Here is a 27484-nt window from a genome sequence, read left to right on the forward strand (position 1 = left end):
CCTCTGGTCCCTGTTGTCACCCAGGCCTGTTGGTGCCCTTCTCATCCCTGTTCTATTGAGACTTGAGTCCTTGACCCCTCATTCTCTCAGCTCTTCCTGCCTCGTTCCTTCCCTGGGCAGCACTCCAGACACTGTCTTCTTGGCATCCTAGGTTCCCTTGAACAGGGGACATGGCTATCCCCGTGCCAGACAGCCAAATCCAACCTGGAACCCATGTGTCATCCACCCTCTCCCTTCCCTTTGGCCTCTGAGTGCTGCTGGGAAAACACTCGTGGACTGGCCTCCAGTCTCAGGTGGGCCTCGGGGGCTTTCGGTTCACATCGTCCAGTGCTGAAGGGCAGCTCCTCATCCCGCCCACAGCAGCACCGCGGCCGTCACTGCCATCCTCCAGCGGTGCTGCGGCTCCTCTCCCCCTCTCGGTGACCTCCTGCAGCGATTGTTTCCACCTTCTCCACCTGAGGCCCTCTCAGTCACCTTGCCCCAGGTGCAATCCTCTTCTGCTTCCTGGGGATCTTGTCCTTTGCCTTTTCTCTGTCCTACCTCCCCCCACCCTTCAGTTGGCCACCAGCTCTGCTGACTGCATCACCTATAATTACTGCTTTTTCCTTCCTTTCCATGGTCACTGTGCTTTGTGGACACCCAAGTCATTTCTTGCCTGAATGGTAATGACAGTCTCCTAATTTGTCCTCTGCTCCAATCTCACAAGCTCCATACCAGCTGGAAAGAGCCTTTCCTGTGGGAATCAGATGACATGTGCCTCCTGGAGAGAGCCTGGTCCTTGTCCCCAGGACGCGGGACACCGAGAGCCCAGATCCTGCGGGCCTCACCGGTCTCATTTCCTGAGGCTCCATCCTTTGCTTCACCTCTATCTGATCAGGTGCTCAGATGCATCCTGGCAGCTCATGCCTCCGTGCCTGTGTGTCCCAGGAAGGCGGACACAGTTCTATCTCTACGTCCTCTGCCTCTTGGGCTCCTGTCACCCTAGTGCCACCAGCAGAGGGTCACGACGCTGTGTTGTCATATGCCCTGTACATGAGTGCCTGGGCGCAGCGCCTGTGGTACCGTGTTTCAAATGTTCTTAGACCATTAGCCCTGAGTCTGTCAATGGGGGGCTATTTACCTCTGCTTCTTGGTGCCCAGCGCAGGGCAGCCTGCTCTCGGTTCCCCCGAAAAGCTCGAACAAATGCATTTCCTTAATGAGTAGCCAGTTACTGCTGGCTTTCCTGTTACTTGCCTCCCTGAGCTCTGAACACGATCGTCCATGGAGGGTTTCCAGCTGCCAGCGGCTGCCGTTAAATCTGCTTATATTTCTACCCAGGGATGCGCAGTGGTTCTCATTCTCTCTTTGCATATCTTTAGCTTCCATATCAGCAGTGTCTTGAGAAGTGGTCTGTGTTGGGTGGAAGATCTTTATAAACAAGTACAATTTGATGTGAAATGTCCTTTGGGACAATACCAGCTAAGAGAGGATGCAGATTTCAGCATCCGAGTACTTCAGACTGGCTTCCTCCTTGCCTCTCGGGGAGGCATTTCAAACAGTGCAGCAGGCGGTTACAAATCAAGGCTTCCGTCTCATTCTTGCCACTGAGCCCGCGCAAGCTTGAAAACAATTACAAAACATTTGCTTCTGCCTTTTTTTTGTTTTTGTTTTTTTGTTAAAGCAGCCCCGCCTTCTCCAGAGACAGCCATAGGGAAATACAAGTGGTCCTCTATTCCACACCCACAGCCTGTCTGGCTGATGGACCAGGTTGCAGTTTGCGACGGGGATACCTTTCAGAAGAGCAAGGACAGTGGCCCACCCCCTGGAGGGCTTCGGATGCCTGTTCCATTTTTAATGAAGAGCCTCTAATTGGCGAAACCTTGGCACTTTCTTCCAGCAGTTAATGATGTGAGTTGCAGACCACAGGCACGAGAAAAAACAACACAACCAATTGACTGGGGCACACCTCTGCTGGCACACACTGGGCAGTCATTAAAGGCGAAGGTGTGAGAGCCTGTTTAATGACACGGAAAGCTATTTGCAATAGTTATGTGAAAAGATCAGGCTACCAAGCAGCACTGAACAGTCCTATTAAAAACCACACCAGATATGTATACGCATAGACAGCAAGCCTAGAAATATACGGGCCAGCGTGTGTTTACCTCTGGCTGATGGGTGCTTTTATTGCCTGTTTGCCTGCCTGTATTTTCACATTTTCCAAAAGGAATCAGAGTTACAGTTTGAAAGAGGCACGACAGAGGTTATGAATAATGAAACCATCCCCCACCAGCCACAGCCACAGCCACAGCACATGGATTCTGAGAATGTTAGCTTAGCTTTCCAGGGGCCTGGAATGCTCTCAAATGTTCCATTGATCTGCCCAGGCATAAGCAGCGATTTCAGAAAGGCTGTACGGCAGTGCCCATGAGAAGGCGAGCCTAGAGGAGAGGGCAGGGGTGGGTGGGAGGTATTCAGTGATAAGCAGGGAGACAGTAGCCTTCTTGGGACTCCTGGACCTGACCTTGTATGTGTTCGTGTCCGCAGTGGGAGAAGTGGCCCAGCGGGGAAACACCACCCAGGCCCATGCAGGACTACGGGTGCCCCAGCTGTGCCCGAGCCCTGTCCTCCTAGGGGAGATTTTGTTAGATTTCCTGCTACCCTGATGGACAGGCAAGCCAGGGTGGCCTGGAGCCACTGTAGGACAGTCACGGTCAGAAGCCAAGGGTAGGTTCCCATCTGAGGACGTCAGAACAATTCCTCCTCCTTGTCTTTGATAATGACCGAGATGACAGGCTGTTTCAGGGGCACGAGGTTGACAGTACACAGAAGAAGTAGCTTGAGCCAAAGGCAGGAGTTAATAGGGATGAGCCCATCAAGGGCTGTTGAATTAATGTCATTTTAACTTATTTCTGAAGGGGGAAGTAGGACTCTAGCTCACACCCCACACACTGCTCCCATCTACCGTCCAGCATCTTCCTGAAGCACCGGCTTCCCTGTCACCTACCAGGTGCAGAAGGTCCATGTGAATGCCCTGACCTGGGCTTTCCTACTGTCCCCCTCTTCCCCGTCCCTTCCCCACCATCTGCCAGGCCTCCCTGCATCCCACGAGACAGCCTGCTGAGGGTGCTCCTTCATCTGCCTTCCCTTCGTCCATCACTCTATTCACACAAAGCCCTCAAAAGTGGTATTCCTCAGCCATAACTGGTTTGGCTCAGTGGGTAGAGCATCGGCCTGCGGACGGAAAGGTCCCAGGTTTAATTCTGGTCAGGGGCATGTACCTTGGTTGCGGGCACATCCCCAGTAGAAGGTGTGCAGGAGGCGGCTGATCGATGCTTCTAACTCTCTATCTCTCTCCCTTCCTCTCTGTAAAAAAAATCAATAAAATATATATTTTAAAAAAATAAAATAAAAAGTGGTATTCCTCAGACGCTGGTCCTGAGCTGGGAGCTCACTGCTTCGCTACTACTTGATCTTGTTATTTATTTATTTTTAATGTTATCTTTAGTTCTTGCAACAAATCTGCATTGTAGGTAGAATCTACAGGTGGAGAAATTGAGAAAGACCGGGGACTTACATGAAGTCAAATAGCCAGGACATGACATAGCAGAGGCCTCGATGGCTTTGTCTGCCACCCACTGACACTTCCCACTGATATTACTGGTGAAGCATCTTCTATGAGCCAGTCACTGTGCTAGGCATTTTCCCTGTCATCTCTAAACGTCCATTCAATCATTTGAGAACATCATCTGTGCTCCATTCAACAATAGCCTTTCAAGGCAGGGAAAAGTGTTTCTACTCTGAGTCCTCCACAAATTTCTGGACAGACTCGCTGACAGGACAGTGAAGACACTGGACCTGGTGCTGTGGGGCAGGGGCTCTGGGAAATCTCTTTTAGATTTACAGAAGAGTAAATAATTCAATCACTTGCCCAGTCCTGCTGGCAACCCTGCCCGACAGATTTCATTCTCCCCAGTTTTCAGTTTTTGCGGTTCGATCAGTGACCTTAAGGGTAGGGAGATGACGGTGACCCTCCAGCCAGCAGTCTTCTTGGGGTGGAACCCAGCTACCACTGGATAACAACCTGGTCCAGCAACCACCAGGAGATCCACTGAGTGAGCAGTTTACAACAGTGACACGGAACTACTGAAAATAAGGCTAAATCCAAGATTCAAAGAAGTCGCTTCATTTGTGTGGGGGAAGTGGACAGCGCCCAAAGCGCTTTGTGAGGTTTCACAGGCATCTCTCCCGAGCAGCAGCTCCACCCAGTTGCTGGAGTCCTTGGACCAGCGGGCTGCCCTGCTACTATCCTCATGTGATTGCTGCCTGAACCCCTCCCACTCGTAGACCACGTGCCCAGGGAGAGTGACGGGTGTTGGGAACCAGTCTTGTTCAGTCATCACGGCTGCTACTCCCCCCTCGGAGTTGTCCTGAGGACAGGCGGGCTGGATACACTGTCCTGTGGCAGGGCGGCTGGAGCCCCAAGGCTGGGTCATGGATGCGGGCAGAGCATCTGTCTGGATGCCGGGCAGGTGCCAGCCTGTGGGGGCAGGGGACATGGGGGAGAGGCTTGGGAGGAAGACACAGCCTGTTTTCTAACGGAGCCGTGGCAAGAAGGCTCCCTCCTGCGCAATCACCAGCTGGTGCCTCATGAAGGATGGAAACCACCGCCCTGACTTTGATGGAGCAGCAGTTCTGCCTTATTTCCCTGGACCTTCTGCAGAGCCTCTCCTCTGGGACCTGTCACCCACTCCTTTCTTTCTGTATTTTCTTCTCTCTCCCTTTAACCACTCTCCCCTCTACCGGAAGCAAAGCTCTGAGACGATCAAGCATTAATGTTTACAACTGAAATGGCTGCTGTGAGCGGACTAACCCTTACGTGAAGCGGGGAGGTTGTCCGGGGAAGTGGCTGCCATTTAATTTTTTTTTTTTCCTGAAGTTTCAGATGGTTGTGGCTAGTGATATTTTGGGCACATTCTCCCCAGATTGTAAATGGAACCCTGCATGTTGGTGAACTGAAAAATGATTTAGGGAATAAACGTTGAGAAGTCAGCTCCACCGTTTGCCCTACTTGCCCATGATGTAGCACCTGACTTTCTGGAAGCTTCTAGAAGCAGAAATGGGCGACCTTTTCTTCCTCTGATCCCAATACAGTGGATCAAGAGGAAAACTGGAAACATCAGGGCCAGAGGGGAGAAGAGTCAGGAAAAGTGATAGGGGTGGGGGTAGAGCGGGGGGAGGCTTTGACTTGGACCAGAGAAAAGTTTGATGTGTTTGTATTTATGTACTTTTAAGGGAGCTATAATTTGCATACAGATACATGCATAGGTCTTAAGAGTACAGCTGTGTGAATTTCTACAGAGCAATGCACCTCTGTAACCAACATCCCAATCAAGAGGTGCCATATTTCCATCTCCCAGGAAGTCCCTTGTGTTTGCTACCAGTCAGTCATCCCCCCACAGGCTACCTGACAGCGGTTCTCAACCTGTGGGTCGCGACCCCTTTGGCGGTCGAATGACCCTTTCACAGGGGTCGCCTAAGACCATCCTGCATATCAGATATTTACATTACAATTCATAACAGTAGCAACATTACAGTTATGAAGTAGCAACGAAAATAATTTTATGTTTGGGGGTCACCACAACATGAGGAACTGTATTTAAAGGGCCAGAAGGTTGAGAACCATTGGGCTACCACGTTCTGATTTCTCTCACAGTGGTTTAGTTTAGGTTTGTCTTTTTTTTTAGAACTTTCTACTCTTTTTACCTGGCCTCTTTCGCTTAACATAATGTCTGACATCCACCATTCCATATAGTTGCATACAAGAGTAACCCATTATTTTTTATTTCTGGGTATATTTAATTGTATGGATATACCACAATTTTAACATTCACTCTCCTATTGATATTGGTGGACATTTGGGTATTTCCATTTTGGCTATAATGAATAAAGCTACTATGGGAAAACATTTTTAAATAAGTCTATGGACATATGTTTCTCTAGAAGTGAAATTGCTGGTAGGTGTATATTTAACTTTAAAAGAATCTGCCAAACAGGCTTCCAAAGTGATGGCATCATTGTATATTGCCGGTGACAAGGTGGGAGGGCTCCAGGCCCTCCACATCTGGGCCAGCGTTGGCTGTTGTCATCCTTTCTGACTTTGGTCATGCTAACAGGTGTGAAATAGTGAATATTTCTTTGTGGTTTTAATTTGCATTTCTCTCATGACTAGTGATGTGGAGCACCTTCTCATTTGCTTATTGGCCATTTGTCTGTTTCCTGGCCTGTCTGAGGCTTTTGCCCGGAGGGTGAAGGTTGGATTTGGCCTGGAATACTTCTTTTAATTCCTGACCTGAGTGGTGGGAGTTCAAATGGGACTTGGCAAGTGAACAGAAAGCTGAGAAATCTGCCTGAGATGCTAAGAAGGGGCAGAGAAGGGGCAAAGCCAGTGATTGGTAGTGTTTGGAAGGCTGTGATTGGGGCCGAGCAGAGCTACTTCCTGACTATACACAGCTTTCGGAAAACGTTAGGTTCACAAAGGAGAGGCCATCTTTCAGCACTGATCTCTCCAACGACACTGGGCTTTTGAGCCTGGCTCTGACTATTTTCATGTGTGCCGCCTTACTGGCAAAATAGGGGCCCTCCATGAACCTCAGTTTTCTAGTCTGTAGACTGGGCATAACCGCGCCTTACTGGCCTGCTGGGAGGAGCGTAAGCAAGTAAGACCCTTGCAGGTGCTCAGGAATGTGTGAAGCACAAATATCAAAGTGTCTAATGGACGCCCCTCTCTGCACCTCGTGCTTTAGTATTCCACACGATGCCTCAGGCTCCCACTGAACCAGGCCACGTTTTCGCCCCTTTACTTGAATAATAATTCAATCATCCCCCTGGGACGTGGAAGAATGAACTGCTTTTTCTTTCTGTTTCTCTCTATTTTATTTTTTATTTATTTACTTATTTATCTTTGTGAACTGCTTTTTGGGTTATTTATCAAGTCCCATGAGCCTGGCGCCTCAGGCAGGTAAACTTCCTGCTATCAGGGAGATGCTGGGGTTGCGGCTGTGGTGGGGACTCTGAGTAGTTCCTTCCCCTGGACCTGTTCCTTCCTTAACTTTCTTGGGAAGGAAAAGCAGTACTTCCTTCCTCTCTGCCCAGATCTCAGCCTGCCAGGTCTGAACTGGAAAAGAATTGCCCCATGACTTTCTTCAATGATCCCCCCTTTCCTCCCAGGATAGCTGCTTTCACAGGCCCAACAGCGGCTTATGAATGGTTTTTCATTCAGTTGAATTGACACAGCTGGGGCAAAAAAAGTATGCTTCATACTCGTCTGTTCATGGGGGAAGCAAGCCCGCTTCACTTCGGCTTAAATCAAGACAGCGTTAGGCGAGAATAAGAATCGGTGCTCTGCTAATTCCTTCCTCATTTTAATCATCTCAGAATGTGAACTAGGGTCAAGGAGAGGAACCAGGTAATAAATAGGGCGAGGCCGGCATGCCGGCTACTAAGGTGAGCAGTAACTTTACTGGAACTTTTTTCTTTCTGGGAAAATCTCTTCAAAAGGCTCCTAGATTAAAGCTCCAATCTCCCTTTTTGTGTGTTGAATTCTGAATTCAGAAGCTTGCTGGTTGGAAGGAAGCACAGACAATTTTTTTTTTAAGTCCCAGGAACTCAGAGACTCAAAGGTTTGAAAGTCCTGCACCCACGGTGAATTGCCGGCTGAAAGGGGCCGGAGCAGAGCCGGGCCCCGAGGTGTGGAGACCATTGTCATCAAGAGGAAGAGGATGAAATGGCTCTGTATGTAGGTCAATGACCCCCTCTCTACTGAAAGGTAAGAAAAATTAAGGATGACCTACAATCTACCATGTAGAAAGGAGCTCTTTCTTGTCAAGGTGATAATGTTTATGCTACGTGAAGCCAGACCTCCCCGGACTCTGACTTTGGGGGGACTCTCGAAGCTGAAAAGCGCTGGTCAAAACCTCAAGCCCTTTCTGACATCTATTAACTTTTTATTCTTCAAAGTAGTTGGCTGTATCGTTGGAGGCGTGGCCCATGGAATCGGGCAGCATTTTCATTCTAATCAGTGAGATGGAAGGATTCTGCCTGAACTTCTGGTGTGTTCGTCACTTACCTTAATCTTTCCCCCAATAACCAGGATTTAAATGAGCCAAGGCTGTCAAAGTAAATGGATAGATTCACAGAGAGGGACCACAGACACAGAAGAGAAAATGAGAAGGAAAAGAAGAAAGAGGGGGAGGAGGAGGAAGACAAAAGAAAAGCGATTTCCCAGAGCCCCGTTTCAATACAAAGACACTTCAAAAGTCCTTATTAAACAATGTCCCGGACCTGTGTGATTTTTGAAAATCCAACCGAAGCTAGGAAATTAGCCTCTTGCATCGTATATGAGCCGAGTAGCTGTCATGGTCTATGTAAACCTCAGCCCTTACGATGCCCAAATGTACTGACCTGCATTAGGGACATTGTCAGGATTCACGCTACGTATGCTTGGAATCTGTGTTGCATTTTCATTTCTTAATAAAAAGCCATATTTTCCCAATACGATCTAAGTGGGAGGTTGGCGTTCCAGGCGTGAAGCCAACTTGATTTTTAAAACTCTCTTTATTTTTAAATTATTTTAGATTTACAGAAGAGTTGCAAAGCTAATACGAACAGTTCCCAAATACCCTTCACCCAGCTTCCCCTAAAGTGAACCTCTTATAATATGGTACATTTGTCAAAATTAAGAACTTAACATTGGTTCAGTTCCAGGAACTGAACTGACGTCAAGATTCCTTACAGCGCCAGTTGTCAGTACCATGTGGTACTGTGTCACAACAGACAAATACGTCGGTGAAACAGAACAGACCGAGGGAGGAATGGCGCTGCCATGGAGCCCTGGTGAGCTGGCATGTATCCACGCGGGCCATGCAAACAGAGGCTTGAACCACTGCTGATGTGTGTCCTGGCAGAAAACCCATGATCCTCCTGGGTGGGAGGCTGGCAAGGAGCTGCTCAGGGGCCGAAGGCCACTCGCCTCCCTGTGTCTCCTGGGAGGCGTTCAGGAGACAGTTTCTCATCGCCTCCTGGGTTCTCATGAGGTTTGAGACTTCCTGCCTTGCCCCGCTCAGAATACAGCTGCGGACTATAAAACCGCTCAGCTGAAGCCTAGATTTGGCTGCTTAGCAACGGGGTCACTACGACTCATATTGTCACCAACTGGTCCCTTTTGTCTAGGTGTGGTCCTCTGTGGTGTGTGGGGCAGGGACCGTGAGGAATTGGCACCTTTGGCTGTTCTCCTCTTCACTGTTTATGGAGGAGATAAATGGTCTGAATCAAACTCGGGACTTTATCTGTTGAACCGGTCAGACCTTGCCCTGTCTTGTGTGTACTGACAAGAGTCCAGAAATAAACCCACACATACGTAGTCAGTTGATTTCCAACAAAGGTGCAAAGTCAATTTAGTGGAGAAAGGAAAGGCTTTTTGACAAATGGTGCAGGAACAATTGGATATCCACATGCAGAAAAAGAAAAGAAAAGCTTCAATCCATCAATCTATACCTCACACCATATTCAGAAATTAACTCAAATTGGCTCATAGACTTAAATGTAAAATATAAACTTATTAAATTTACTGAGGAAAATGTAGGACATCTTTGTGGCCATGCATTAGGCAAAGGTTTTCCTAGATAAGATAGCCCTACACAAATCCTAAAAGAAAAAAATTGATAAGCTGGATCCCACCAACATTAAAATTTCTGTTCTTTAAAAGACACTTTTAAGAGAAGAAAATAGAATCCAGAGATGGACAGGCCATATTTATAAATTGCATGCCTGACAGGGGACTTGCATCCAGGGAATGTAAAGAAATCTCAACGTTTAAGAATAAACAACCCATTTTTTAAAATGGGTACAAGAGCCCTGGCCAGTGTTCTCAGTGGTTAGAACACCAGCCCGAGCATGGAAGGGTCATGGGTTTGACTCCTGGTCAAGGGCACATACCTGGGTTGCAGGTTTGATCCCAACCCCAGTAGGGGCACCTGCAGGAGGCAATCAATTGATATGTGTGTCTCACATCAGTGCCTCTCTCTCTAAAAATCAATGGAAAAAATATCCTTGGGTAAGAGTAAAAGTAAATAAATAAATAAATAAATAAAACGGGCACAATATTTGAAAAGGCACGTGGTCACCAAAGAGGACATATGGGCGGCCAATAAGCACATGCAAAGGTGCTCAGCATCAGTCGTCGTTAGGGGAATGCCAGGCACAACCACACACGGATGGAGTGCCTACAATGAAAGAGCGACCCTACCAAGGACTGCGAGGGTGTGAAGCAACTAGACCGCACACATGGCTGGTGGGCCTGCACAATGGCACGGCCGCTTTGGAAACCAGTTTGGCAGGTTTATAAAAGGTTATCGTTCAATCACATCATATGACCCCGGCGTTCTAAGCCTAGGTACTTCCCCAGGAAAAATGAAAGCATATGCCCATACAAAGCCTGGCACACAGATGGTCATAGCAGCTTTATTCGTAACAGCCTGAAGCTGGAAACAATTCAGTGCCTTTCAACACACGAATGGAGAAACACACCATGGAATACCACTCAGCAACGACGACGAGTGAGTTATGGACACACACAACAATATGATGAATCTCAAAGTAACTATGATGAGTGAACGAAGCCAGACAAAAAAGAGTACATTCCACTTATATAGAATTCCAGCAAATTCAGACTGAACTACGGTGACAAAAAGCAGATCAGTGGGATAATGGAGGAGGGGGGTGGGGACATAATAATGGGGCCAGGGAACCTTTTGACCGGGATGGGTGTGGTCAGTCTTGATAATAGGGATGGTTTCATGAACACACAGACGTCTGTCTAAATTTATCAGATTGTACACTTCAAACACAGGCAGCTTATTGTATGCAGTTACACCTCCGTAAAGCAGGTCCTAAAAAGTACATTGGAAGAACGCTGCTTCCTTCCGTCACTCTCCAGGCCACTGGTGGCCTGCTGCCTTGCTGAGTCCCCGCTCTGAACTCAGGTGACATGAGCAGGTGGGGCCCCGCCTTGGTGACCCAGAGCCCAGTAGTAGTGCCTGCTGCACTTCATATGGTGATTTTACTTGATCCTCACCACAGAGACAGAGGCCAAGAAATGACAACCCCCAGGGCAGGGGCTGGAACATTGTGACTAAAAGAAATGTCAAGATGACGCACTGCAAGCCGAGAAACCGAACATGAATCCTGTGCAATGACATGGTGGCTCACAGCTTCTCCCGGGCCTACCGGACCCCGTGGGCACAGACTCTGCAAGGACAAACGCGGGCTTGGACACGGCAGCTGTAGAACCTCCCGAACCCCAACACCTGGGCGGGCAGTGGGCTGGGACCGCTGCTCCCCGAAAAATGCCAGGCCCAGCTCGGCTTCCTAGAGGAACTGCGGAGCCCCGCCCGAGGAGCTAGCCATTTATGTCACACTGTGACAATTATTCTGCATAAAATTATCATTAAAAACTCTAATTTTTCAGCTCCCAACCCCGCCAGTGGCCTTTTAGCATTCTTCAGCACTGCGTCTGAGGGCCGTGATCACCCCGCTCATTACTCGGTGTGGCGCCTCCCGCCTCGCGCTCGCAATCAAGGCTAATTACACCCGCGCGCGCGGGGGCAGGGCCGAGCGGGGTCCAGGGGCCGGGAGTGGGGGCGGGGTCGGAGTCCCGAGTCCGGGAGTCCGGGTCCGGGGTGGGGCCTGGGGTGGAGCGGGCGGTGTGGCCGCTGTGGGTTCTGATGGCCAGCGAGGGGCCGCGCAGGCCAAGGCTGGGTTCGGGGCTTGGGTGAGGTCAGGGCGCGGGAGGTGTCAGGGATCCCAGTCCAGGCCCAGGCGGCACCAAGGTCCGGGGGATGGGGCGGGGCCTCTGGGTCCTGGGGGCGGGGCGTGGATGGAGGGGCGTGGCCGGCGACGGGAGCAGTAGCCCCGGCTCGGGTCCTGTGGGTGGTGGGTGGTGGGTGGTGGGTGGCCGCGTCACTTACCCCAGCGAGGCGGCCGAGCGGCAGAGGTGCAGGGGAGCCAGGCCTTCGGCGCTGAGCAGGTCGGGGTCCGCGCGGTGCTGCAGCAGCAGCTGGGCACAGGCCGTGTGGCCCCCCAGGCAGGCCTCGTGCAGGGGCCCACGGCCTCCGGGGCTGGCATTGGGGTCGGCGCCGCGACCCAGCAGGTGGCTCACGCAGGCCGCATGGCCTCGGGCTGCGGCGATGCACAGGGGCGTGGTGAGCTCCCGTGTGTACTCCAGGGTCCAGAGACCTGGAGGAGGGGGGAGGGGGAGGTAAGGTGAGTGGGGAGCACCGGTGGAGGCGGTGCCCATTAGGCTGAAATGGGGTGAAACCATCTCTTGAAATTAGGTACCAGGAGGGCGTGTGTGTGTGTGGGGGGGGGGGGGGGGGGGATATATATACAAAGTTGCAGAGGGCTGGGGCAGAGAAAGCCATGAGATCCAGGCAGGCACACAGATGAGGGAGAGGGGGCGGGGGTGTCCAGAGAGGGTCAGAGAGATACCAAGGGAAAACAGAAGTGTAGGAAGAGGGGCAGCGGAGAGTACACACACAGGGAAACAGAGCAGGGGAACAATGGGGGTGACGGTGCCATTGGAGGAGTGAAAAGATGACCAAACAGGGTGGGCAGCGGGACAATTAAAAAATATATATTTTTTATTGATTTCAGAAGGGAAGGGAGAGGGAGCTAGAAACATCAGTGATGAGAGAAAATCCTCCATCGGCTGCCTCCTGCACGTCCCCTACTGGGGATCGAGCCGGCAGCCTGGGCATGTGCCCCGACCTCCTGGTTCATAGGTTGACATTCAACCACGGAGCCACGCGGGCCAGTCATTGTGGGACAATTTAAGAGAGGAATTCACATTTTCCAGGTTCTGAATGAGGGGTAGCTTAAAGGAGGCAAGTGAGCTGTGGATTTTTCTGGAATCCAGCTCTCTCTCATCCAGCCCCGAATGTACCCTGTATCGTTAAGAGGAGAAGGCAGCAGACAAAACAAACTGACCCACAGCACCCACGTTGCTCAAGAAAAGGACTCGGAAAGTTTAGGCCCCTTGGAAGTGGCGAGTTTCAGAAGCGCACTTTGATGTGGTCGGCCACATTCGGCACAATTCTGGTTTGTTTCTTTGCGCTTTTTAGGGTTTTGTGTGCGCGTGTGTGCGTGTGTATAGATTGCTTTCTCTTGCAGGATGAATGGAGCGGTGCCATACATTTCACTTCTCTGAAAACTTTGGGCTTTCAAAAGGCCCGTGGAAGGTTGTTAGCGGCCAGGAGTGCTCGTGGAAATGGAGGAAGCAGTCCCTGGCGAATACACTTCAAGGGACAGGATTTCACATGGCAGGCATGCCTTCTGATAACGATGGAAGAATCGATACCGTGTCTGTAATGAGCTGCGGAGGAGACCCTTTCACAGGCCACCTCCTTCCTGGGACCCATGCTGCGCAGTTCTGAAAGGCCACTCATAATTACCTTCCTGCAGAGTGCCGGCCGCCCCGCGTCCCCTGGCCCAGCCTGGAGGTTGTTGCATGCTCCGTGGGATGGTGTGGGGGCCTGTGTCCTGGTGGCGGATGATGGTGGCCTGAGGCCCAGGGGACGTGGCTGGCACGGGTTTGGACTGCTTTCCCAGTGAAGACTGTATCTGATTGGGAGCCGGGAGGATGGGTACAGTCCTTGATGACAATGACCTACATTCCTGTAGGGCCAGCCCCCGGTTCTGGACTCCACTCATTTCTCTGCAGGAGGAAACCTACTTACTGAGGGGCCAGGAAGCGGGTGCTCCATTCTCCAGGGCCTGCGGAGTTCTCAGCCCCCCTCCCCCTCCTCCCAGCAGCTCCATTCACCTGCCTCAATGCCCAGGTCTTTCCATGGAATGATGGGAAGGGGCCGTGGTGGGCATTTAGCTCAGCCCTAGATTAGGGCCAGCTCCCTTGTCCAGGCCTTAGGAAATGGTGCTGAGCATCTAGCCTTTAAGAGAACAGGGTTCTGAGATGGTTCTTGGGATCAGAAAGCCTGAATCAGCTTCCTATGACTTCCACCCGGGTCCCGGTTCTGCCAGCAGGAGGACCCCGGAGGCAGGCTTCTCCCCATGGGCACGTCCTTCTAAACATCAGTGCCATCATGCCACGGCCTTCCTTGGACTCGAGCTGGGATGCTGTACCCAGGGGCCAGCCACTGAGGCCCTGCTTGGTGCACCCCCATCCCCTGGCCCTGGCCACCAGGAAGTCCTCACACGAGAGAGGGCAGAGGTGTGGGGCTGCTGGTCCAGCTGTGAGGGAAGACAGGCAGCTGGGCTGGAAGCAAGACTCCAGCGGCCCTGAGCACTGCCCACCCGCTTCTAGCCTGCACCAAGGCTGCGGCAGTACCACTCTCTGGGCTGCCCTTTCCCTGCTGACAGCTCACCCCCCTTCTCTGTCCGCACTCCCTAGTTTCCTGTCAGACAGGTGTGCCATAGGAAAACACAGATCTTAGGGCTGGGAGACTAAGGAGGGAAAAGGAAGGAGGGGCAGATTCAGGCCATGGGTAGCATTGATGTCTAGTTGAAATTGCAACATTTGAGCATGCAAGTGTTCAGGGCGGGAGGTATGTGACAAAAAATAAACATCCATCAAGCATTCAAACAGTTGGCATTCTTGATTGAATTGCCACCCAGCCCTTGGCAGAAATGTGCACCCCATCTGGATCAGGTGAAGGAGAGGAGGCCCAGGCTGCTCTAGGGCCCCCTCAGCAAGGAGGTGGTGCGGCCAGGCAGGAAGGCATCTGCCTCCCACAGCCCCTGCCCCCTACTGGCTGCTCTGAGCAGCTGCAACAGTACAGTGGTTGCTATCCGCCCACTCCCCCCACCCCCTGTGAAGTATAAACAGAAGTGAAGACAGCATTAGTGTTGATGGGAACAGCAGGGAACTTTATGGGAACAAGGGTCCACTCTGTGCCTAACACCCTGCTGGGTGCTGTGGGACACGCAGTGGGGGCAGAGAGCATGCAGACCATGTTTGCAAGGAATGCACAGTTCACCGCATGTAAGAGGCAGGTGGGTACAGAAACGATGAGCAGAAACACTGGGGGCCACTTCCCTAGTCACTGTCCCCTGCGGTGAAGTCTGCTCTCCCATCACTTACACATCCTGCACTTGCTCTGCTTATTTCGGTAGCAATGCTAATTCTTCGCTATTCCATTTCTCTAAGCATCACCATTTTCCCATGGTCTTTCCCTCAGACTGCAATTAGATCCGTTTCTGAAGGACTTGTCCGTACACAGCTATACCTGGTCCAACGTGAGCTTGTACTTCACCTCAGACTGGACAAGTCTTTTGTGCCTGATACCCTTTGTCACGGGTTATTTTGAGAAGGGCTGGGACACTGGGGTGAGTCCAGGGATAGGAGCCATTCCACCTTCGTTCTACGCTAAATTTAGCTTTCCAAGCACGGTATTTGTCAACAGCACCCTACACGTCCAAGCTGGATTTCAGTGGGTAGGGAGTAGTAGTCCCAAAACACGTGGTTCTTCGTGAAAGCTTTTAGACTAGCTCACGGTAGACGGTGCTGGTCTCACAAGTAGGATGTGTGGATTACTCCGGGAGCAAGGCAGAGGTGTCCTTTTTTAAAAATTAAGAACAAGCATAGCTATATGTATGACTATACATTAAAACACAAAACATAAAAAATAAAACAAACTAAAAACCACACAACAACAAAAACACCCTCCACAAATACCTGAAAAGCAATCCATTCATCCATCTATTTGTTCAGAAAACCAATCCATTCATTCACCCATTTGTTCAATAAGCATTTATGGACTATAATGTTCTAAGTTGTGTTGTTAGGATTCTGAGACAAAACCCAAAAAACAAAACACAACACAAAACAATAATCCTGCCTTCAAGGATCACACAGGAAAAAACAGTGACCAGAGGACCCCCAAACACAGGAGTTCTTCAGTCTTCCTTTCCACGAGCCGGGCCAGGTTCTTTAGTTATGGGTGGGTAACACTGTCCCCTGACCCAGTGCTGTTGGCTGCGCTCCTTGCCTGCTGCACACCAGGCCTGCCCGTCCTACCTTGCTGGGATCAAGCCATTTTAATCTCACTTTTCTCATCCTCATCCTTCTACGCTTAGTCAAAGCCAGTGCCTAGCCTTCAAGATACAACTTAAATGCCATCTTCTCTGCCTACTTCAGTCCAAATAAACTCAACTTCTTCCAAGAACAAATCTGTGTATGAAGTTGCTGAGCAAGTGTTGAAATCTTTGATAAAACAGAAGAAAGAGCAGAAGACCAGAGTTTTATGTTTCAAATGGGAAGAGAACTTGGATTCTCCAATTTTAAATTGACACCAGTCCTGGGCAAGGTCCCTAAATGGAGTAGGAAAGAGATGGATTGGGGGTATTTAGAAATGGGAGTGGGGCACTCGGCACTCTGGGGGCCACTAGGAACAAGTCAGGGTGGACACAAAGAGTTTTCTTTTGTGATGAGATCGCTCCCTAGATATGCAGAGGGATGTAGGCATAGTCATGCACATTTCAATCTGCAATGGAAGTTTTCATGAAAACCTTTTAGAGAAGATGGAAAAAATATGGGTCTTTCTTTAGGAAACTCTCACTTAAAACCTCACACTGGAGAAACAATACCCATGGCGCCTGCAGAGTGCTGGTTCACACCTTGGCTGTCAAGTGGAATCACCCGCATCCCAACTTGAGTGAGTCCAGTGTGACAGGTTGGTGTGATGGGTTGGTGTGATGGGGTTGGTGCGGTGGGGTTGGTGTGACAGGTTGGTGTGATGGGTTTGGTGTGATGGGTTGGTGTGATGGGGTTGGTGTGATGGGGTTGGTGTGATGGGTTGGTGTGATGGGTTGGTGTGATGGGGTTGGGTGATGCGGTTGGTGTGATGGGTTGGTGTGATGGGTTGGTGTGATGGGTTGGTGTGACAGGTTGGTGTGATGGGTTGGTGCGATGTGTTGGAGGGAGCAGCCTGAGCAGCAGGACTGGTGTAAAGTCCCCAGGTGCTTCTGGCACACAGCATGGGTGAGGACCGCGGTGCACAGGGACGGGTGGAGTCTGATTTCAGCCTGAGCCTGCACAGCATGCTTGTCGATGATCTGAGTGAATGCATGGAAGGGTGGGCCTCCCACTGGTGGGTGACGTGGAGCATGACACAGTCAGGATCCCTAAAGTGCTCAACAGGCCAGAGCAATGGGCTATTTGCATCAGAGCCCCAAACCAACACTCAAACCCCCAGGCCCTTGGGATCCTGTTGTCCTTGTGAATCAAGTGGCTGAAGCTGCCACTCGCTGCTGGGGGCTCCCCTGCTGCTGGCACTTGAGGATTTTTTTCCTTGTTTTTAAGCTCAGAGGTGAGGTGTGCTATGGATGTGTTGATGTTCCGACCCAAATTTAGATGGCATCAGCACAGCAAATTATTTGACTTTTTTAAAAAAACGTTGAAAGCATGCCTGCACAGTTGCTGGTGTCCCTTTAAGTTCCCTCACTCAGCAGGGCCCCGGCTTTGCAAAGCCTAGAGCCCTGCCTGGAATCCCGAGAGCCCCGGGCTTGCTTCCTCACGTGTCCCTGGACCCGCATCTGCTCGCCCCCATGCCAGGGCACACAATTAGCTTGTTTAATTTTTTTGGTTTGTTTGTTTGCTTTCAAGCAGGCCCACGGACAGCATCACTGAGTGAGTCTGGCAACTCTACTGAAGATGTGAAGGTCTGCCACGGTGTGCGCAGCGTATCACCTCCTCCATCTCTGCTTTCTCCCCCCTCTCCCTGTCAGCGTGGCTCATGCATCCTCAGGCCTGGCCATGTCGCTGCTACTCCCTTGAGGTGGTCATGGAAAATTTTCCGAACAAATACAGTGCCCTTCTTGAAAGAGAGAGATTCTGGTGAATATAATTTTCTCTAAACCAGTATGTTTAATACTTTTAGTTCTTTAGATAAACTCTCAAATGGTGCCGATTGGATGGAGGACGGAAGAACCTATTTGTTTAGCTGGGCCACATTGGAGTACAAAAGAAATGGAACTGCTGGGCCTTTCGTTGCAGAGGGTGGAGTGAACGGAGAAGACAAAAACCCCAGCAGGAGAGGACAGCCAGCTTTCCTCTGGCGGCCCAGGGAACAAACTAAACCTCTCACCACTAGCCAGGCAGTCCAGGGGGTTGGAATATAATTTCATAAAGAAAATTTTTGGGATGTAAACAATAAGCATAATATTTTGTCTGTAAGAGACATAAAAACTGGTTCTCCAAACGGAGGCTTGTCATGTAGGTAGCTAAGGAGAGGGAATTTTTGCTTCTGGATCAATGAGAGGAAGAGAGTAAAATCCACCTTGAGACGATATGAGATGTACAAATGGTCGTGTTCCAGTGGTAATGATTGTCTTCACGCACTACCCAGGTCTTGGCATCCTGCCAGGGATTCGGCGGGCGGTTTTCTTTTCCTCGGGAGTGTTTGAGATGCGCTCTGCCCATGTCTGTGGAATAACCCAGCTGAGCCCGAAATACGGGGTGGGCTCAGGCTGTTTCTCCATGAAGAAAACTTTCCACAGGTTCACACCCTGAGATCCAGGCTGCAGGCCACTCACATTTCCTTGGGGAATGTGTTCTTGGGGACTGGTGAGTGTGTGGGCTCTTTCCTGGGCCATCAGCAAATGTGTGCTTCCTTCTGGGGCCAAGTGTCCAATAGGCGGACAAGCCAGGGCAGGAGGCCGGCCCCCGTGGACATCGGGAGATTCTGTGCATCTTCTCCAATAGGCCGACGTTCGTTGTTGCGCTGGCCATCGTTGTGCTTCCTACACGAACTGTTTCTACAGAAGGCCGTGTGCTCACTCCCGTCGGACCAGCACTAGCGCCCGGCACAGTGGCCCAGCTCTAACAGGACATGTACTTGCACACCTTCTTCGATTCTCATTCTCCCTATTTAATTTCTAAAGGCCATTCCTCCTTCATTCCTGCTCCCTCCAGCTTTTCGTTCTTTTTTTTTCTTTTTTATTGATTTCAGAGAGGAAGGGAGAGGGAGAGAGAGATAGATACATCAACAATGAGAGGGAATCATTGATCGGCTGCCTCCTGCACGCCCCACCCTGGGGATTGAGCCCCAGCCCAGGCATATGCCCTAACTGGGAATCGAACCGTGACCTCCTGGTTCATAGGTGGACGCTCAAACACTGAGCCATGCCGGCTGGGCTCCCTCCAGCTTTTTTAATTAAAAAAAAAAAAATAGTAAGCTGGACAGGCAAGGCTCTGAGTTTGCCCCATACACAGAGAGATTAAAAATGTTCAGGTACCTCCACCTCTTTCTGAATCACAACGTTAGCACAGCACACCTCATTGAACTCAGCATTAAAACATTTACTTCCTCAGATCAAGCGCCTCTATTAATAATGACCTAAATTGTCTGCACTGATTTCGTGTTATTAAGAAATCTCATTTCCATCCTGTGCAAGAAGACAATACAGGGAGGAAAACACCTCTCGAACGTATTTTCCTGCAAAACAACAAAGCCACATCTCATTATGGATGCCATCCTCTCCGAAGGTCAAGTGCTGCCTTTTTTTAAAAAAATACATATTTTTTTGATTTTTTTACAGAGAGGAAGGGAGAGGGATAGAGAGTTAGAAACATCGATGAGAGGGAAACATCCATCAGCTGCCTCCTGCACACCCCCTATTGGGGATGTGCCCGCAACCAAGGTACATGTCCTTGAGCGGAATAGAACCTGGGACCCTTAAGTCTGCAGGCTGACGCTCTGTCCACTGAGCCAAACCGGTTAGGGCAAGTGCTGCCTTTTCAGGGAGGCCCAAGAGGGTGCATTGGAAGCTCAGAAACAAGGGTGCCCTGTGCCCGCAGTCCCTGCGGCCCAGTGTGAGACAGAGCGGCTGAGCCCTGGCACATGCCACGTACACAGCCCTGGGAGGGCGCTTCCCGGTGTGGGGGACGGGCGGGGAAGCACATCATCGACGCTTTCCCTGATAACGCCGCGGAGTTTCTTTGCAACTGTCATGGGGATTTAATTACATGATAAAATTGCAGCTCCTACCTCTTGAGACAAATTGCATGTTCAGACTGATTGTTTTTTATGAGTCTCACACAGGGGAGCAAAATATCGCTTGAAGTTGGATTGGCCTGATGGCCATGACCTACCCCTCTTTACGTCCCTTCTAGATACGAAACGTTTCCTATCCTGCCACGAAGGAGGGTGGGCTCCTGGTGGGGTCTCCCCGCTGCTTGGCAGCTCTGCATGGAGCCGAGTGAGGCCAATGTCCTCTGGTGGATTCCGAGACCATTCTACTTATCTTTCTGTTGGCAAAATAGGAAAACCTTGAACTTGTAATAGAACGTAGGAAATACACATTATAATAAGTATAAGTGACCATTGAACGTATGTACTGCTTGTAATTTTACTAATTTAAAATGCAAGTTAAAATAACAAGAGATCTTTTCCTAAGAAATGGCAAAAGATTTTTAAAAAAAGCAAGTTTGGAAGAGTTTGGTGATACTGAGGCTCTTGTAGTTTGCACATGGAAGGGTAAATTTCTATAGAGGGGGAATATTCTCTCTTGAGTTTACATGTACAGGGCATTGTTCATGCATAGAAGCCTGGGTAGATAAAGCAGAAATCCTCGCTTTTAGGGAGGGGAGACACATGGGGCAATCATTAGCCAGTGTGAGGGATGAAATCACTACTCCGGAGAATGATGGGTGTGATGATGAGGAAGCAGGTAAGGTCTGAGAGTGACAGGAAGGTCACAGTCAGCAGAGCAGCCAGATACCCAGACACGTGTTTGACTCCTTTCTCTCATGTCGCCTCTGCTCCCAGTGTGCTGAGCTTCTGGAATCTGTACATTTATATCTTTCATCCAATTTGGGAAATGTTTGGTAATTATTTCTCTAAACATTTTTTCTGATCCATTTTCTTCCTCAAACTCCAGTTGAGTTTCCCAGACCTGCTCTATTGCCCACAGTCCTGTTCGTTTTATTTTCAACCATCTCTCTGTTCTTCAGATTGTGTACTTCCTGTTGATCTGTTTTCAGATTCGCTGACTCTTTCTTCTGTCATCTTCAGTCTGCTGCTGACTGAACAAAGCCCATTGTTGACGAGAACAAAGCCAGCCCTAGTTTCAAGGGAGGTGGTGCCACTGCATTGCCACAGAGACAATTAGTGAAGACAGCTAGCTGTGTCTCCTGACACCAGACTCTCCCCCTCTATCCTTCCCATGTATGTGAAAGTTTTTCCCCCTCCAAATTAGACAATCTCATTTTATTGCTGAATGGCTCCTCATTGACTCTCCAACAAGAGTAACTACCTATGTCTATAATTTGTGACCTCACACAATACAGCCCCCACTTACTTGCCTGGCTTTTCCTCTCTCTCCTCTGATTTGCACCCCCCATTCCCAGGCATGCCCACTTCCTTGTGCAAGGTGGCATGCCCACATCTGTTCACTCTGCTGCCTTTAGCAGGAGCCCCTTCCTTTCAATCGCAGACTGTTAAAAACACGCTCATCTTTGAAGGGTCAACCCAGGAGATTTTTAGTGTCCTCCATATACTGTTTGGCCTATTAATATTTATTATATACCTACTGTGTGCTAGGATATGGTGAATAGGACACGCCCGGTCCCTGTCCAGTATTCAGTGGCTGGATTGGGCATTAGAAGACGAAGGGCGATGGGATTGGGAGGTAGAACCAGGCTGTAGGAAGTGTTTGCCATTCCCAGTTCACCTGGAGTGTTTGTCCCAAGCAGAGCCCGTGGCTGCAGGAGCCACCGCCACCCTGGAAGGGAGGCAGCCTCTGCACTGCACCCTCATTCCCTTTTGTCCTTTCACACCTCTCCATCGAGCCTGGAAGTGATGCTAACAGAAGTATGTCATCAGCAAACATTACTTCTCTATTAGCTTGTTTCTCAGTTTTGATTCTGAAAATATCCTGATTTGGTCTAATTGCAGTTTCACTGTGTTCCTTAGGCAGCGAGGGTTCGGATTGGAGAGAGCAGAGCCTTAACCCTGCAGGATTTTCTTCCTGCTCATCTGCTTTGAAGCTGGACCATTAGCTCTAAGGCAGGCATCTCATCTCGTCGCAGCGATTCAGCCTGCTTCTGGGGAAAAGAGAGCCCAGGGTGTTTGGTAGGAAGAAAAGCAGCATCTTCATTCTAGGTGGCGGGAGATATTTTTCTATATGTAAAGCAAGGGCTGCTACTGGAATCATTTTATTCCTAAATAATTTAACTATATTCAAAGATAATCTGATGTTATTGTAGGAGAGTGTATTTCTAATAAATTCCACTTGATCTGGGTGAATCAATTCAGGCAGCGCATAATTGAGTCTGTTAGCAAGGACTTTAGCAAGAATTTTGCAATCAGTGTTAATTAAGAAGATGGGACAATAATTTGTGCATAATTCCAGATCTTTTCCTGGCTTGTGAATCAAAGTAATAAGAGCAATGCTCTGGCTGGTGGCGGGATACTGTCATTAGGTGCTGATTTATAAGTACTTAGAAAGGTTTAATTTCATTTTGCTTGGAGCAGGGTCTCCCTGCCCCCACATTCCTTGCTCAGGGTGTGCAGGCGAGATGGCTGAGAGCTTTCTTTTCTCTTTTTCCCTGTCGTTGATGGCCTCCTGCTCCCATTTCTGTTTTTATTCTGCAGCTGAGCACCCCACTCACACTCATGTTTTTCTTGATACTCTTATTTGAAGTCAGGGACTCATGTTATTGATATTTTGTGTATGCGTGTGCCTGCCTGCATGCATACATGTGTGCATGGGTGCACATGTAATACACACACATGTGTGTGCATGTATAACGTAAAACCAAAGGGTTGTACACAGTTCACGGGGGACATTTCTTCATGGGTCCTCCTGCAACACGTGTCTGGGTGGGTGGGTATCAAGAGCCCTTGACTGCAAGTCAGGAACACACCTGGTTAACATGCTGCTCCTGACTGGCTATTGATCAGTAAGGGAACAGATGTGAGCCTCAATGTCCCACTTGTAAAACGCAGCCATAGGATACACTACAGGCATCATGGGAACCACAAAGAGCACTGGGCTCTACCTCCTGTCGGCTGTGGGACCACAGGGTGTAACGCAACATCTCTGAGCCTCATCTAGCCCCTTGGGAAATGCACGTTGATGACAAGTCCTCCCTGAACCGTGATTCCTTACTCTGCCTCCACTCAGGGCTCATTCCACTTCTCACATGTTCTGCTTTGGGGACTTATTCTCCCTAAGGACGAGGACAGGGCTGGCCCTGGGCCATGCTGTTGCTTATCTGGAGCATTGGAGCTCGTAAACCAGTCTCCCCAGCCTTCTAGGCAGTTCCTTCTCTGCCCAATTGGCCTGCCCTTGAAGGCGGGGCCGGTCCACACAGGCTTGTTCGGATGCACCACACCTGTAAAAGCAGCGGGGGTTTGTTCACTCCTCAAACACGAGTCATTGGACCTGGAACCCTAGCTGGTCTGATTTGTAAAGACCCTGAGAGATGGCCCATTTTTCCTTTTTCTTTTTTGTTAATCCTCACCCAAGGATATTTTTTTCCATTGAGTTTTTGTTGTTGTTAATCCTCACCTAAGGATATTTTTTCCCATTGATTTTTTGAGAGAGTGGAAGGGAGGGGGAGAGACAGAGAGAAACATCCATGTGAGAAAGACACATTGATTGGTTGCCTCCTGCATGTGCCCTGACCGGGCCTGGGGCTCAAGCCTGCAACTGAAGTATATGCCCTTGACTAGAATCAGACCTATGACCCTTCAGTGTGCAGGCCAATGCCCTAACCACTGAGCAACCCTCTAGGCCTCCATTGAGTTTTAGAACGAATAGAAGGAAGAAAGGGAGGGGGGCAAGAGAGAAAAACATTGATTGAGAGAGACATTGATTGGTTGCCTCCTGCATCCCCCCCCCCCCAACTTGTAACCCAAGTATGTGCACTTGACCGGGAATTGAACCCTCAACCCTTTGATGTGCGGACAGATGCTCTAACCACTGAGCAACTGGCCAGGGCTGGCCCATTTGTTTCAATGAGAAAATTAGTTCAGAGAGATGGACTGGTAGGTTCAAGACCATACAGGAAGTGGTGGAATCAAGGCAAGAACCAGGTCACTTCACTGCTATTCTCTTGCCATTCCCACTACGACTCATGTCTCAGAGCCACTCACAGTGGGCATGCTCTTGTCATTGGTGCCACGGAGTCCTCTAAGGCAGGAGCTGTGCTCATGTACCTGACATCTGACTGTTGGTCCGCCCGGGCGAAGGTCCTCCCCACGAATAGGCCAGGAGCAATGGCTGTGGCTCTAATGTCAGGGCTGCTTAGCGTCAAGCCTCTGGGGCGAAGGTTGAATGAGAAATGGAATTCCAAAAATGACCCGGTCTTGGCGTGCATACATGTGCCTGTCACGTGTTCACACACGCTCATGCCCCACCCACCCACGCTGCTGGGTGAGATCTCTTAATAAAAATCCAATTAGCATTTCTTTAACTTGCCTCCAGATGCTCAGTACCATTGCCCCAAACACAACACAATGCCCCTGGTTTTCCATTTCCATCAAGAATTCAAGCAGCATCTTGACTTGTATATACTGTATCAGCAGCAAAACCATGGAATGCTGACATCCTTAATAATCGCAATTAGTAATCAGTTGTTCCTTAAGTAGTTTGATTACACCGGTTACCAAATTGTACGGTCGATGCATTTGGGGGCAAGAAGGGTCTTGCCACCCCTCCCCCAGCCGTCCCTGCTCCCTCCCCGTGTTCTCAGTGGTTGCTGAGCTGACAGGCACAGAAGAGAGGCAAGGACAAACAATGCGACTGTCACTGATATTAAGCAGCGGAGGCTTGGCATTAGCAGAAAGGAGAACTAGATAGTTCTTTGCCAAAAGACTAGGCCCAGAAGCGCCTGTGGAAAGGCAGTCTGTGTCCACTCAGCCAAATGATCACAAAGGAGCTAGCCCGCCCGTGCCAGGCGGGGCACCCAGAGTCTGAGCTCCTTCTCAGGACGAAGACTCCGTGCCGGGGACTGGATACCACCAAGGGTTCGGCAAGGATCTTGCCCTTGCAGAGGCTGAACTTGGGTGTGAAATAGTCAGTGGGTTATAGAAATTAGCCAGCAAGGCCCTGTGCTCCTGTAACTGATAGAGACGGAGAGCGTTAAGCTCTGGTGAAGGAGGAGGTGAGTCTGCTGGCTGGGTCAGCAGGAGTGGCCTTCCAGGGGAGGTGGCCCTGTGTGTGGGTCTGGAAGGTCAGGGTATACTCTGGCCTAGGTGAGCAGAGGGCACATCTGACCAGCTGGAAAACAGCACAATACAACTAAAAGTAACCTCAGGTCAGGGAAAATATTTTCAGCGAGTATGACAGAGTGATTTTATATATATGTTATATGAAGAAGTCTTTCAAAAGGGACAAAAAGCATACAAAGAAATGGGAGCTATTGCCCATGGACCTGAACAGACAAGCCACGTGTGAAGAGGTCTCCAAGATAAACAAAACCCCGCGGACAAGACTGTCCTGAGCAGCAGAGAAGCAGAGAAAGGACGTGAGCAGGCACGGAGAACGACCAGGCACACATTAAAGTGGAGGTTCAGTACCAGCTTTCAGCAGCAGCAATGTCCAGGGTGTGGCAAGACACGGGCACTCATGCTCAGAGGGAATAGAGTCCTTTCAGAGCACAAGTTGGAAGCCTTTATATCCTTGTTGCAGTCAGATGGCTCTCAGGAATTTCTAATATATAATATAACCCAAATCAGAAAAAAGCCCTAGGCATGCTAGTAAAGATGCTAATTGCAGCAGTATTGATAGTAGCAGCAATGTACACAGAGCTTCCCCCCTTGTAGGCATTTGGTTTACGTATTTTGTGATGAATCACCTCAGTCGGTGATTGATTAAGATGACTATGAAGCACCTTGAAAAGTACTTTAGATACAGTAACTCTACGCAGCAGAACACAAGATTATACCTCCAACCTGGTTCTGAGCAGGGCCGTTGACTTACATAGGGACCAGCAATGAAGACAGGCCCCGTGTTAGGATGGTGGTGCCTTGGGCTCACCTTTCTCTTTTTCAGCGTGTTGTATGGGGCTCTAACGGTTGCCTGTGTCACACGTGGATATCCACAGTCTATGCTGCACGTGTGCGTGTAGGGGTGTAAGAATCACACAGCCAAGAACTGTCCTTTGCTTTTTCAACCGTCCTCCCTCCCAGCTCCGGGAATGGCTCACCTGCGTCATGTCACACGCACACGTGATGGGTATAGTTTCAAGCACAGGAGACTGGTTACCTAGGAGCACCCCGGGGGGCAGCTGGGCCGAGGGGTCTTTCATCCAGTCGTCGTTGGCCAGTTCTATCACGGCGTCCACGTGCCTGACCTGGGTGCAGATCACGTCGCGCACCGTCTCCTCATCCCTGGCGTCCAGCGCGGACTTCAGCCTCCTCACCAAGTCTGAGCTGAGCGGGTGGTCGGGGAGGCAATCAGAGCTGGACATTGTAATGGCGTCTGCGTGTTGACCAAGCTTCTTTTCTGCTCAGCCGAGTCCAGAGTTAGCAGCTGTGGTGTGGGGACGCTATAAATAGAAGAAACAGGCTTGCGTTACCCCCTCCTCCCCCTCCTTCACAGGGAGGCGGGATTCATCTCCCTGAGGCCCCAGGAGAGGCTGTTCTAGAGAGGGGCAGTAGATGTGTTGGTGAGGGGGTCGGGGACAAGAGGGGGCATATCTGAGAAGGAAGCTCTCACCGGTGCTGTTAGACCCCGTCTGCTTTGATCAAGAGAGACTCTACCTGAAGCTCTAAAGACTGGGCTTGGAGCCTCCTTCTGCGGAAGGGGCACTTCAGCAGGTCCACCGACGGCTTCCTCGCTTCATCTGAAAGGAGCGTCGGCCTGGCTATAAACTGGACACACGCTGAACTGGAGAGAATGTAGGGAAATCTTTGGTTTCCAAATTCAGAGACCGACTGGCTGGTGTCAAAAAGACTAACGCACCACGTAAGTGAGCAGGAAAGAGTAACCTATGTGTTGGCGATGTCTCCACACCCCTCAGGGCTGGTAACTTGGCTTAAAGTACCCGATTCCACCACCGTGGGAGTACAACGCCCCTCGTGTGGTCTCTGTGCATTCCGGGGGGGGGGGGGGTTGGAGGCTTTTTTCTCATGACCTCTATTTCTGTTGGTCCTGGACCCCCACATTAACCGGGGCACAGAGCCCAGCTGCCCCAGCACTTCCCTGTATTTTGTGGTGACCTGAGGGCCCAGGCTGCACCATATAGCTTTCAAGAAATTAATACACTTTTGGATTCTTTTTTGAATTGAAATATATTTGCTATACAACATTGCGTAAGTTGAAGCTGTGCAGTAATGTTTATTTGGTACATTTACATGTTGCAATATGATCACCATGTAGTGCTAGCTAGCTCCTCTGCCACCCCATGTGGTTATTGTTTCTTTTTTGTGGTGGGAATAATTAGGGTCCAGTCTCTCAGCAAGATTGGTGTTTATAATACAACTA

At 49.9% G+C, this 27484-nt stretch overlaps 1 protein-coding gene across 1 annotated transcript in view; it reads right to left on the minus strand.

Moving 5' to 3' along the window:
- Positions 1 to 26522, minus strand: part of ASB18 (ankyrin repeat and SOCS box containing 18) — a 40530-nt gene extending 14008 nt beyond the window's left edge. Inside the window, exons 1-2 of the mRNA XM_036320789.1 lie at positions 26264 to 26522; positions 12004 to 12271 (exon numbers count right to left, since the gene is read on the minus strand). Of these exons, the coding sequence (XP_036176682.1) occupies positions 12004 to 12271; positions 26264 to 26468 (473 nt within the window). The 5' untranslated portion in view covers positions 26469 to 26522. The remainder of the gene's footprint in view (positions 1 to 12003; positions 12272 to 26263) is intronic.
- Positions 26523 to 27484: the final 962 nt, after the last annotated feature.

This window comes from Myotis myotis, unplaced genomic scaffold (genome assembly GCF_014108235.1).
Source record: "Myotis myotis isolate mMyoMyo1 unplaced genomic scaffold, mMyoMyo1.p scaffold_m19_p_8, whole genome shotgun sequence".
NCBI classification, from domain to species: Eukaryota; Metazoa; Chordata; class Mammalia; order Chiroptera; family Vespertilionidae; genus Myotis; species Myotis myotis.